This window comes from Oncorhynchus mykiss, chromosome 15 (assembly GCF_057628025.1).
Source record: "Oncorhynchus mykiss isolate SJ-2025 chromosome 15, ASM5762802v1, whole genome shotgun sequence".
NCBI lineage: Eukaryota > Metazoa > Chordata > Actinopteri > Salmoniformes > Salmonidae > Oncorhynchus > Oncorhynchus mykiss.
Window position 1 is genome coordinate 21,300,438 of NC_143036.1, and position 14,347 is coordinate 21,314,784.

Sequence of the window (14,347 nt, forward strand, 5' to 3'; positions counted from 1 at the left end):
GGTTAAGGAACCACAGAAAATAAGAAAAAGAGAGGGAGGGAGCTGAGAGGACAGAGGAGAGAGTGTCTGCAGTGTTAAGAAGACCAGACTGGCGTTGAGGGAGAGGTGGGCGGGTGGCTCTGTGGTCAGTGGTCAACGGCGTCTCTCACTCTAAATGTTTTCCATCCAATCCCCTGGAGAGAGCCCGGCAGTCGCCTTCCATTTAATCCCTCTGGCTGCATCCAGTCCTTTCCCTCAACCGCCCGCAACCGCAAAGAAAAACAAATGCTGTCTCCCCCACAGCACTGCTCCTCAGGGCACTGGCTAGCTAGTAGTTACACACCTCCACTACCCCCTCCCAAACCACGGGGGCGCTGTAGCAAAACGTGGTGGTTAACACCAAATCTGAACAGCACCTGTGTGACCCAGATAACAGGTCTCTGAAAGCTCAAAGCAACTTTGGGGAGGTCTGTGTGTATTTTTAATAATATTTTTATTTCACATTTATATAACCAGGAAGGCCAGTTGAGAACAAGTTCTCATTTACAACTGCGACCTGGTCAAGATAAAGCAAAGCAGTGCGACAAAAACAACACAGAGTTACACATGGGATAAACAAAAGTACAGTCAATAACACAATAGAAAAAAGAAAAATCTATATACAGTGTGTGCAAATGTAACAAGTGTCAAAGCCAACGAGTTTCTGCTGAGTAACGGTTTGACAACATGAGGGTTAAGGGGAGAGCTATCTTAGTAGTGTTCAGTCAGGGTTGCCCAAATCGGCAGGGGAGAGGGGTTTTCTTTGAGTACCACCACTCTGATGGAGAATAAAGAGGTTTGGATCCATTTGGATAATGTTGTTTTAAAACCCTGTTTCTAATTATAGCTGCAAACTATATAGCCCACATCTCATGTTTTCGTAGAAGTAGAATGTTGATTACAAATCCATGACATGGAGTGCAGAGAACATAGTTTGTCACATTTCGACTGTGAATAAACTACACTTGACCTGAGGCATGTAATATGCATTATTGTTAGCCACAATGGAAAACAACTTGGAACTTTACACAACCCAAAACAAGAGCTTGGGTTAGAATCCAGCCAACAGTTCAGACTGTAAATCTACTCAACAATCCACTTTGTCGTTAAGTCTCTCTAATTTGCCATTCATTCAGGAATGAGCTGCCATACCCACATTGCATAGCTGTGAACTAAAGCGAGATTACATTTTTTTTTTTTTTATCGCACAAGCCCTTCAATTAAATAGGACTTCTTTGCACCCTTTCAGACAGACCAGATGCAAAAAATATATTCTAAAGACGCCTCCAATGATTAAACCAATAAAAAGGAAGCGCAGCCCAAGGCATGTGAAGAATTCATATCGTGTTTATGTAATTATATCCTCCCTTGCCTCCATCTCCGATTTGATGGCTCCTGGGGGGGGGCTCTCACACATCCCAATGCCTTCCCGCTTTCACTAATTGCTCCAGTGTTCATAATTAAAGGTTTGTTCGACTCCTGTTTCTTGGGAAACTCTCTGGGCTTCACATGGTGGGCCCAATTCTTCTAGAACCACAGCACATAACAAAACAAAGCCAAAGAAAAATACATTTCTCAAAGTAAAAAAAAAATAAAAGATCTGCTCTAGTCTAAACATAAAAGCTCCTGGGCTTCCATTCAACTTCAAACTCTATTTGTTGGTATTAGGAGCCATGCAAAAACTAATCTCTTGGAAAAACATCCTTTCTTCTATTAAAGTTTAGACTTTTCGCAGTATCCTCTCAGCAGGATACTGTTTGGAGTTGGTGGTTGTATCCATCTGCCTAAGGAGCTGCCTGTGGCGCTCCCCGAGGGGCCGCCACGCTCCATTTCCTCCAGGGCTTGTTTCCACGTCCTGCTGGCCTGATGGGGTTTGTTGTAAGGCAGCTTGGAGGCAACTAGATAGGGTTCAAAGTGTGGGGTGAGAGTGGGGGTTTGGGGGGGTCCCTGAACAATTGTCCCCGTCTCTGATCCTCTACTCTGACTGGAGCCTGCATCAAAGCCTGCCCGCCAGAAGACACCGGCCCAGGCATGGGTCACTGGCGGGATCGGGGGTTTACGAATGAGCCGTACCTGTGTGCACAGACACATATGCACACACACACACACGCACACAGTCACAGCCCCCACACACCTCTGCCCCAATGTCAGAGTACACAAATGTGAACATGGATGGGCAGACCACTCCACCATGGCGAGGATATGAGGCAAGGAGACCATCCTTTGCAAAGAACGTCCTACACCATCTGCACTAGAATAAGAGCCTTCAAGCCAAGACTGGCCAGCTATTGGCCCATCAGCCCACCAGGTTACGTAATGACAACACTCAGGAAGGAATTCTACATTGGGACATCAGTCCCCATTAGAATCCTATTCTGACTATAATCATAATCCTTTAAAAAGGAATACTGAGTGCGATCCAAACCCCTGACAAGCAGCGTCTAACGTCTACTGTCCGGGCCTATTTTTCCACCGGCAAGTCCGTCAGCGCTGCATTCCACACGAATGCCCAGAAAAAAATGACATCTGGACGCACATCTCAGGTTTTAAAGTCCCGGGGTAGTCAGAAGGCACGGGTAATTTGTGATAATTGCAGCTTTGCGGGGGCTCTGCTAAAAGATGTCCGGGTGCTGCCTGCCCACGGCCTTGAATGTAACCAAAAGAGACTATCAGGAGCCCCAATCAGCAGACTGCTGAATGGTAGCAGTCATCCCCCTCATACCTGTGTGTCATTGGGAGATTTCATTCCCATTTCTTCCACAGCTCTCAGGACATAACTACTGTACACTGCTGAGAGGAAATTATTCTGTGTGTGTGTGTTCGTGTGTGTGTGTTCGTGTGTACGCTACAGGCCTCAGGTGTCCACAGAGCAGGCTCATTGACATTAATGGTCAGCAGTGATTTTTTTTCAACATGCCTTGTAAAAGCAGCCATTCTAATTCGCTACCCAATGTGAGCCAATGACCTGTCAACAAATAGGGTAACATCTTTTTTATAATTGAGAAGGAAATTCCATAAAAATCGTGGCAATGGTCTGGAAAATAAACACTCACATTCTTTTCCACTTTTTGACTTATAGAGACATGAACGAAAGCATCAAAAGTACAGCTAAGGTATAGCTGATATAACAGTGTTAGGACAGACTACAGTGTAGTCTACTGCTCTGCATTGGCAGTCTCACAGAACGGGATCTTCTCATGCCATCCTGCATGTGTCTCCTCCCTGACATCCCAGGACAGGGGCCGGAAAAACCGCTGGATGCTTTCAATCACACACAAACAAGAAAATAAACCCAAGCAAACATTGGTAAACAAAGTAAGAGCGATATAAGGTTCTTGGCTGGTGGTTCTACACAAATGCGAGAGCGACAATACTGAGGTCAGCATCACTATTATCCAACATATTGCAATACATATTACAGACATGCATAGTATACACATATAAGTGTTTACATGGCTCTTATCCTGTCCTTACAGTTCACTGTCCCTTGGTAGCCATAGGATACAGGGACAAACCATCTGTGTGGGCCAGAGGGGTGTCCCAAACTGCCTTTCACTTAGCCCAATGCATATCTGCTTTCTGAAGCTACACCAAATACATTTGAGACTCATAATAATCGTCAGCTAAAAGGATACCATCAATGTCCAACTTAATCGGAGAATCAATGGCCATCCGATTTGGAGATCTTTAAAAAAGCCTCTGATCTCATTTCTTCCACTAATGTCAGATTCCTCTGTCCTTGATGTTTCGGTCAATTTCCTCTGAAATTTATAGGCTACTGACGAAGAAGGCTACTTCTTTCCTATGGGCCAAACTACTGACCCTCTATAAAAAATGGCTCCCTTGCTACTTCTCAGTTTGGCTTCCATTAGTACAAACTAAATATAAACAGAGATGTACTCCGTTGTTTTTTTATGTACTTCTCCCCCAAATATGTACACTTGTAATTTTCATGACTGTTCTTTTTTCATACTCTGCCAAGTCTGTGATTATTATTGTCAAGGTTTCTTTTTTATTGGCCTTTCAGGCTTTGTGGAATGCCATTTGAGAGCTGGTCCCTAGGGAGTGTGTGTGCGCGTATACGTCTGCACACATGCGTGTGTATGCACATACATGCATGCGTGTGTACTGTATGTGTATGCGCACACATCTGTGTGTGTGTGAGGGGGCAGCGGGACCGGGTGGGGAGACCTGCTATAGTGATCTGGTGTCTGCTGTAGCAGGTGTGTGTCTGAGCGCTCGGCGGGCCTCTGCACTCCGATTTAGAGGAGGAAGCTTGTGTCAGACGGACGAGATGGATTTCTCCTGAGGGATCCGATAAATAAGGAAAAAATATCTTTGAAAAAGGAAACGCAGCTGTTTCCAAAGGAGAAGTCAAAATATTGGTGGCTTGCATTCCACAGTCGCAAGTTAGAAGGCCAGGGTATCTCTCTCTCTATTCCCCTCCCTCTCTCTCTAGTCTACACCTCCTTTCCCTCTCTCCCTGACTGGTATGAGGGTTGAGGCTCAATGCTATTCCCATTGGAAACTCTGAGTAGACCACAATGCCATACAGTGGCTCAAAACAAGAGCACATGATCCGCTGATAAATCAGAGCAGCTCCATTGTTCCCCAGTGTTTGTTTTTTTAATGTAAGATACACAAATTAAACACAGCGACGTGGTCAGGGCCGGAGATCGTACTAAAGGCCTGAACAGAATCTAGGATAAGTACTACGATAAGTACCTGCACAGGTCTGTCAGTAAAAATGTCAGCATGGTAGTCAACATTACAAGAAAATATTCTTTGGGGTTCTCAAGTAATTCACCAGCCATGTAATACCAAATGAAGGTGCTGTGGCCATGAAAAAGGATCAACACTCCCTCTCTACTAATCGACAGAGCGAAACATGACACAGACATAACCATGGAGACCAACCAACGGGGGGAATTCCTTACCCTGCTTTAATACTGGCCATATAATTTAAAAACGCACTCCAAAATGGAGGGTCCCCCCAAAAACACTTAAGTGCTCCCATAAATCAAAAGTTCCAAGTTCCAACCCTCCAGACATGACAAGTCAGACAGAGACGGGACAGCAGGCGAGCCCCGCTGAGAAACTCAGCTCACACATTTTCTATTCTATTCATTAGCAGCCAGGATTTAGGATACATACCTCCCCAGGCTACAGGACAGGAGTGTGAACATTGAACAATACAGGGTGTTTTGGGTCCGAGGGCAGGTAAACAGTCTGAAAGCTGCCTAGACAGTGACCTGACTAGTGGAATGTGCCAGTGGGAGTGTGGCTATGATCTCCATCCCTCCCCTCAGCTCAGGGAGCTCCCATCTCGCTTTGTTTTCGTGCCTGTATCATGTTTGGAAAGACAGCCCCTCGGCTCGTCTGGCCCTCATAAATTTGTCAGCGGCGGCACGTTTGAAATAGAGGGGCTGCTTGTGGAGGTTGGAGCGGTTGGAGTGTTCGGAGCACGCGGAGGCCCTGATTCTCCCTGTGTTGTTGTTTCAGGCACGTCCTCTTTAGAGCTCGGACCGGGAACACTGAACACGGATGGGTAGCAATGGTCAACCCTGTCCTATCTCCACCCGCAGACGTCTTCCATTGAGTGTCCTGACCCCTCTCCTTCCTCTTGACCCTTCCAGGCCACAGAAACACTTAAATCACCCATGGCCCCAGTGGCCTGTCCCTCTCAGCTCTTTGTATCCATGTCTCTGTCTTTGTGCCACATCTGGGTATGCCCTCCTTTACCTTTTGTTGGCTGGAGATAAATCATGCTCTTTTCTGTATTGGACAGAACAAAGCTCCATGTTGGAATGTGACAGGCAGCCTGTCATGAGTTAGACATGACGTTTACACACGTACATCTCTTCTTTAGTGGCCGTCTCTGTTGACCGTGTTTATTGTTAAGCACATTTTATGAAGTCCTGATCATTCAGATAGCTGCCTGGAATTACATCTCACAGAGTAACCAATATCCACCATAACCTATCATCCTAACGTCTGTGTGTTTGATTTACAGAATAACACAAATGCAATTTCGATACCTCCCTGAATCAATTTGATATCAATGATATCAGTTGCATCTCTTCTGCTGTCTGCAGCATGTCAAGCTTGAAAAGCAAGCAACAAAGGAGATTGATGAGAATATACCTCGGGCGTGTGTGTGTGTGTCTATGTCTGTGTGTAGGCATACGTACCTGTGTCTACGGATGTGTTTGTACGTATCTGGACGCTACTGGCCAGGATAGCGGGAGGGCATTCATGTGTGTGTATATATTTCACAGTTGCTACGCTGTGTTGATATCAGTGCTGTGTTGATTCAGGAAGCGCTAACGCCACCCAGGCATCAATAACTCCTCAGCAGGGGAGGTAGTAAAGGCCTAAGGAGCAGGAGAGGGGGTGTTCAGAAAGAGGGGCGATGCTGTTTTCACCCTCCCATCAATGGCCTTTGCCCCCCCCCCCCCCCCCCCCGCTTAGAGAGCAGGTGAAAAGGGAATGTATCACTTGTTACAACAAACGTGTATCATATTGGATAATTAATCTAGAAAATAGTTCATTCAGCAAACTGGAAGCAACGTTTCTATCACCAGGGTAGACTGTAGTACTCCTATCTTTATTTCTGGCCTAGGGAATCCTCTGGTCTCTCTCACACACACACACACACACACACACACACACACACACACACACGGTTAATTATCTCCTCACTAAAGCCCTCTCTAAAAGAACCAGCAGGGAGTCAGAAGGTCAGAGGTCATAGCAGAAGCAGGCCGACTGTACTCCACTCTCTACTTGGCTTCTGACACCACTGCAACAGTTGCAAGAATGAGCCGTAAGGGAGATTTGGGTCTGTCCTCGAGATATAGCAGAGCAAACATTCCTGCATGCCAGCACACGACGTGATAAATAGGAGAAGAGCGGCCCGTAATCAGATGTTCCGTTGCAGTCATCTGCGCTCCTTGACAGATGGTTAACTGCCGGAGTGTGCCGTGTATCACGCTCTTATCTCCTTCCGCTCCCATCCCACACTGTCCCACCGGGAATAGGAATGTCTGTAGAAGTTTCAGAGCGGGACTTTGAAAAAAGAAAGTATGGAACATGGCATTTTTAACACGTATAAAGTCCAATCGTGGCAGCGATCTTGTCAAGTTAGAGAGTGATGGCGTGAGAGGGAGCGATACCATCAGGTTTTTTAAGAATAGGGTGTGACAGAAACTTATTCGAGTGTAAATGGAATGCCTTCTTAAAAAGTGTTATCTTGTGCATGTTCTCCCACTTAAAAAGATGAGAGAGGCCTGTAATTGTCATCATAGGTACACTTCAACTATGACAGACAAAATGAGAAAAAAATTCCAGAAAATCACATTGTAGGATTTTTTATGAATTCATTTGCAAATTATGGTGGAAAATAAGTATTTGGTCAATAACAAAAGTTTATCTCAATACTTTGTTATATACCCTTTGTTGGCAATAACAGAGGTCAAACGTTTTCTGTAAGTCTTCACAAAGTTTTCACACACTGTTGCTGGTATTTTTTCCCATTCCTCCATGCAGATCTCCTCTAGAGCAGTGATGTTTTGGGGCTGTTGCTAGGCAACACGGACTTTCAGCTCCCTCCAAAGATTTTCTATGGGGTTGAGATCTGGAGACTGGCTAGGCCACTCCAGGACCTTGAAATGCTTCTTACGAAGCCACTCCTTCGTTGCCCGGGCGGTGTGTTTGGGATCATTGTCATGCTTAAAGACCCAGCCACGTTTCGTCTTCAATGCCCTTGCTGATGGAAGGAGGTTTTCACTCAAAATCTCACGATACATGGCCCCATTCTTTCCTTTACACGGATCAATACTTTTTTGCCCCACTGTATGTATGTATGTATGTATGTATGTATGTATGTATGTATGTATGTATGTATGTATGTATGTATGTATGTATGTATGTATGTATAAGATTCAAAGTGTTCTCTAAGGCATTTCCTGCACATAGGCCTACTGCAGGACAGAAAGTAGACTTTTAAGGGGCTGAACTTAAAGTTTTAAAACGAGGGGATAAATGTAACCATAAACAAACCATAAACATTATTTTGGCTTTCATAAGTTTTATTTTGGCTTTCATAGGTTTTACGTATCAAACATATGATGCTTCCACTCTTAACATGGGACCAATAAAGTTCCAATGAAGTGCCCAAGATACACAAACGATTCCGCATATTGAGTTACCGCATTTAAAGAGCTTCCTTTTCCGCTGTTTGGACTGTATTGGACATGAGGCTCTTTGGCAAAACATACAGCCGCTTCATAGAAACAAACAGTTTGATAGAGGAAACATCTCCAGAGTCTGGTTGTTGTAGCTTTTCTAGACAGTATGGAATTGTATTACAGAGCTAGGTGTTAAATCATAACTCCATCCTTTTTGACGTTTATTTATTTGTATCTCTTATTTTCCTTCAACTTCATGGCCTAGATACTTAGTATTTTATTCCACGACAGCATATCTCCAATGCGTCACTTCATTTACTCCTAAAACACTGAACACAAAGCAGGAATGACACGGTTGATTTTGTTTAAGGGGTCTACAGGAAGTTGTTTAGAGGCTTTCACGGGTATTGGCCAAAGCCGCCCTCGTATCAAACAATTAACTCCTTGATCATTCCCAATGAATTATTTCATCATGCCGGAGCTTTGGGACACGTTCTGGTGCAAAAAGAACACAGTTTACCTGAGATTGAGCTGCTCAGAAATGCACCCAGGCATCGTAAGACAGGAAACACACATTTTAAAAGGCTGGGATTGCGAGAGTAAGCCTGGTATTGTCTAGACCCGGGTAATCTCCTGAAACCCCCCCAAGAAAACCCTCTGTCTCCCAGGTCACCTTTCAAGTGTGGGAGGCTGCTGGTGTGTTAACACCCGACGCGGGTGGCTATTGACTTAGCTAAGAGGGGCACTGACAGATCCTTCATTGCAGTGCAATGGGGTGTGGAGAGGGGGATGAACGTAGGTCGGGTTAGGGAGGGTGAGGACCGGCTCATCCGTGAATCATGAAAACCACGGAAGGAGGGCGGCTAAAAAAACCAACAGCTGCCTGGTCCCGGCAGGTGGAAAATTAAGTTCCAAACAAGACAACTCCTACCAACAGGGATGGATTTTCCTGGATTTTGCTCTTACTTACTGGAAGTCCCCCTTTAGAGGAACTCATAGACAAATATAGAGAGTTATGAGGAGAAACAGGAGATGGGAGTTTTGGTAGTTATCTCATGCCAAGCAACGCTCGGGAAGACCTTCACCTGTCTGTGAGGCAAAGTGAATCCATCAGAAATAAGTGGAATTGACATGAGAACAACATTTGAAGTTCCTGTTCAAGCAGCACACAAACTAAACCAACTCTTATTGGACATTTGTGTACATTGGCTGAAGACTATTTTGACACAGCGGCCATATCCTACATGAAAAAGCGAATTGACTGTTTTTAGACCATGTTCTCTCTTCTTCTCTTCATGTTTTCTCTTCTTCTGGTCAGAAAATCACCAAAGCTTGGTGATAAGTTGGTTATATGAATCAGCTGTGTAGTGCCAGGGCAAAAACCAAAACGTGCACCCAGGGAGTGCCCCAGGACCGAGTTTGGGCCTGGTTTAGAAAACAGTGTTTCACAGAACATGCGACTCAGTCACTTTCCTAGAAGACAGAATGACAGCTCACTCCAAGGGAAAGTCCTTTCTCACAGGACTAAAGCTATCATCTTCAGGCTGACTAGAGCTGCCACTGACCGGCTGACTGTGGCTACCACACAGCGGTGCATTAAGACAAGTCTGGACTTGTGGTACAACACGATAGACTATGACTCATACTGTACATAGTGTAACACTGTGTAACTGCACCATGCCAGCACCAGGGTAGGGTACCCACCAGGCAAACAGAGTGATGACGATGATCAACACACTATTTTAGGGAATGAGTGGGACGGAAAGGAAGGGATGTTTCTGTTAAACTAATTTAAGTTCTTTCCTCTTACTTGTGATGAGTCAATATGGGTCGTTGGCATGAGCGGTATTCTCAACGAGCGGATGACTAAACAAGACCTAAACATGAGTCACTGACGAGGAACAGAACGTCTGCTTCACACTGGCCACACATCAGACAGATGCTGTAGCACCGTAGTGTTAAGGGACTCCTAAATCCATGATCCCCCATGGGAATGCCCAAAATGAGGTCTCTATTAGTGGAGCTGGGTGTGCAGTGGATCAATTGAGACCTAATATGCAAACGTAAAAGGTCAATCACCATATTCTCCAACACCGATCAGATCCGACGGTTGTCCCTATACGATACACAGACTGAAGGCAGACTTGAAAGAAACGAGACCACCCAGACAATAAGCAGCATCCAGTGGTCTGTTTCTCGGCCATCCGTCAGGAAACCATAAAATATAGAGGAAAGCGCATTAAAAACTAATCCGATGACACACAGTAGTCATGCAATGCTTTATTCGCAAAGCAGATGGAGCACCTTGGCCTGTCTAGCATTAATTAGAATCACATTGGAAGAGGAAGCCATCTTCTCCAAGGCAGTAACTAAGTAGCAGTACTCTTGTTCTATTGGGATGGCAACTTAATCCCTGGGTACAATGAATTTGAGGGAATTGTGAACTGATGTATGGGAGATTATTAATTTAAGTGCATACCCAGATGTGCAACAGCAGCAAAAACCCAAACTAACAGGGACTCGAAACCACTCACCACACTCCAACAGCGGTCAATAGAGTCACCGAGTTACTTGAGAGAGAAAAAACACCCTGCAATATCTGTTTTTCATCACTACATGATGCAACTTCACCATTGAACACTCCAGAGGACGATTAAAAAAGGAAGCTTTCGCTGCTTAGTTTGTTACACGCTCTACTTTGAATTGCATCTCATGATAATCACTTGTGGAATTGTGTGGTTAGGTTTTAGTTTTTTTTTAACAGACTTTAAAAAAAAATCCCTCTTGGTTCGGACACTTCCGTAGTATTCTCAGACTCAATAATGACAATATGCAAAGAATGGCATCCATCAAGCTTAGCAGCGTTGACCGTAGTCTGGCAGCGCCTCTGTTTATCTTCACGCAGTCTGTTTAGACGAGCACTGTAAACACTCGCGCGGCTAATGGAAGGAGAGACCGTGGGCTTTTATGTTGAATTGTTTATGATGAAAGTATCTCTTTATCGTCCAGGGTCTAATTAAAGAAATCCAACGAAGCAACACAAACAATGCAACACAGTTCACATATTAAACCGCAATTTATATGGTCAATGCCAGGAATAGGTTTACATAAATACAAGCGTGCTGGTTGTTGTTTTTTGTATTTAGTTTGGTGTGGATAAGTTTTTAATTTTCCTCCATCAGATTTAAATCATTGAACCGATTGCACAACATTGAGGAATCAGCATTTGGACTAAATTAACCAATGTATCTCTGTGCGTAAATGATCCTCCATATAGACAAGTCCAAAGACAAACAAAGTTAGGAAGCCTAGAGATTAAAAGCGTTGGGCCAGTAACCGAAAGGTCGCTGGTTCGAATCCCCCGAGATGAAGCATCTGTCGGCGTGCCCTTGATTGAGTAAGGCACTTAACCCTAATTACTCCTGCAGGTCGCTCTGGATAAGAGCGTCTGCTAAATAACTCAAATGTAAATGTTACAATTAAGAGAACTTCTGATATTTCAACACAGTAAATATAACATGTTATTTTTTATCGCGCTGTCGTTTTTACCACTGATGAGGACTGAGAAGAGTTTAGAGTAGATCTGTCCCTGTGGTTGGTGGGAGCACGCGCAATGTTGCAGGCAACCACGGCCCAATACAGGCTCATTGGAATATTGTTGCCAATGGATCGAACACCTTGTGAACAACAATTCACAAGTAGGCTGCAAAGGAACCCTTCTGGTCTCTATTTTTTTCAGCCTCTGTAGAATTAACTTCACGATACTGCTTTTTACGCACGAGTGTAGTATACGTCTCCAATTTGCATTTGGATTGCGATTGATATTAAGGACGTATAAACCATTACTTTATTTGACTATTTTATAACTCCAAATTAGTTAAATGACTATAGTTGAATACATTACATTTGTAATGATAGAATAATTAATAACTTACCCAAATTGACAAAGCTCATCACCATGTCGGCGTCATTTAGGAAGGCATTCTCCTGATATGTTGCCAAAGGGGGACCTTGGGTGGTGTACATGGACTGGTACTGTTCCAACATGCCCTCCACTTCGTTTTTCTCCTCGCTGGATATCGTATTGTAAAGATCCAGCATGAAGAGCGGAGCGGAGTTGTACTTTCCATGTGACAGATGCGGTCTTGGTCTGTGTGGAAGTCCAAGGATGGAGAGGATCTCCTTCTGCATCTCTCTCTTTTCGTGAGTCCGCAACCGCCGGTGAATGAAACTTGGGTGTACCTCGTTGTTCCCATCGAATAAATAATTGCTACCTGCAATAAGGAACATGCAATAAGCGCTCCACCACAAACCCACAAAGGCAAACCAACAGCTTGTCATTGTATGTCCACTTTCTAGTCAGTGTATCTCTGACGTACGGTTTCAATAAGTTTCAATTGTTTTTCTTCAAATTAGCTCCTTGTTCTCACTGAAAGCTAAAGTAGCTCATTTGAAATAAATCGAGAATCATTCACGCATTATGCAATATCATCCAACAAAAAATGTTCGTAAAATTGGTCTTCATAATTTCTGAAAAGTCTCCAAGACCACAGCTCGGCTTTCTGCGTCAAAGGCAGCATGTAAAACAACTTATGAACGCTTCGGTAAGTCCAAGTCAGACCCAGTCAAAATTAAAAGTTACACGACATGTTTTCTGGTAAAAATATAACTCTGAAAGAAACCATTGTACTCTACTGTATGTATTTAATTCTTAAATACAATATTTCCCAATGTTGCGTAGAAGAAATAACCCCTTAACTTGAAGTTTCCTCAATTCCACCGGTTGAATGTGTATCTGCAGTGTATGAGTCTGAGTTCTGAGTAACGGGCATTAGCAGGTAGTAAAGCGCGTTTAGCCACTGTACCCGCCCAGTTAGTGCGCGCAGAGGATAGGTGGGGCTGACGACATTTGATTTACATGTAGAAAGTGCCCATCAAAACCTGTACATCTTTTCATACGCATGAGAAATTAAAAATATTTGAATTCATATTTATGACCACTTGTCAGCAATAACCTTCGCACCAAATGTAAAACTTTCTTTGCCCGAAAAATAGTGATATATACTATTCGAATAACCTGGACAGGTCATAACGGTCTTATTTTTAAGTAGTTAAAAGGTTTGAGACACTTGTTTCTTAAAGGTCCTCAAGGTCTTTCTTTAGGGAAAACTACTATAGTCCGTTTGGAAACAATATTATATTGGTTATGCACGACCCCTGACGATGAAATGAAAAACAGCAACATCTCAGACACGTTACAATATTACTATAAATAATCATTATTTTTACATTTATGCCTTTATGCAAATTGTATCAAATTGTGATCCACGTTTGCTTAATGACTCCGTTACACACTTGCTTCAAGAGACAGGGTTCAATACCACACATGGTGCTCAAAATAACACTATTATATTCCAATAAATGTGTAATGCACCAGACAAATGTAAAAAAACAACAACAAAAAAGCTAACTCCATTATTCATATGCACTATATAACTGAGCAACATTATGTCACTGAGTCATGAGCCTAGTTAAATAAAGGCAAAATAAAATAATAATAAAGTACTACTTATTTAGGGTGAGGGGGGGGGGGGGTGGAGAGGGAACAGAAGAGAGTGCCCCCACACCACCACCGCCCCCCTCCATGTTGTGTCTGTCTGTGGGCCCAGATCCCTCTGATAGGAAGGCAGGGTGTCCTTATCTCTCTGCAGCCTATCTTATCTGTTGGGAGCTTGAAGAGCATAGCAGCATCAAAGCCACATCCCCTCCCCCTTCCTCCTTCCCCTCCTCCTCCACTGGCTGAGGTCCAGGCGAAAGAGAGGAAGGAGACTCCCAACAACTGCCTACAGGACTGGGGGGGAAGAGATGAGACAGACAGACAGACAGCACAGTGGGGAAAAGTAAAAGAAGTCTGGCTGTTATATAAAAGGCTACCTGCTCACTGTTTTTGGTCGTAGAGATTGAACTCGTCTGTTTGCAGCCTTGTAGAATGAACTTTTAGAAAAGTAATAATGAAAAATAATGTATAAAATTCAATACAGAACCCTTCTACCAAGAACCATTTGTCAATAATGCATTCTTTGCTAGTAATTCAGTAAAATGGAGGATGACACAAAAAATATACTATATTGGACCAACAG

At 43.8% G+C, this 14,347-nt stretch overlaps 1 protein-coding gene across 1 annotated transcript in view; it reads right to left on the bottom strand.

Annotated features, from left to right (window-relative positions):
- The window catches only part of bmp6 (bone morphogenetic protein 6), a 35,115-nt gene extending 22,028 nt beyond the window's left edge, over positions 1-13,087 (bottom strand). The window contains exon 1 of the mRNA XM_021562656.3: positions 12,143-13,087. Coding sequence (XP_021418331.2) covers positions 12,143-12,548 — 406 coding nt within the window. The 5' untranslated portion in view covers positions 12,549-13,087. The remainder of the gene's footprint in view (positions 1-12,142) is intronic.
- Positions 13,088-14,347: the final 1,260 nt, after the last annotated feature.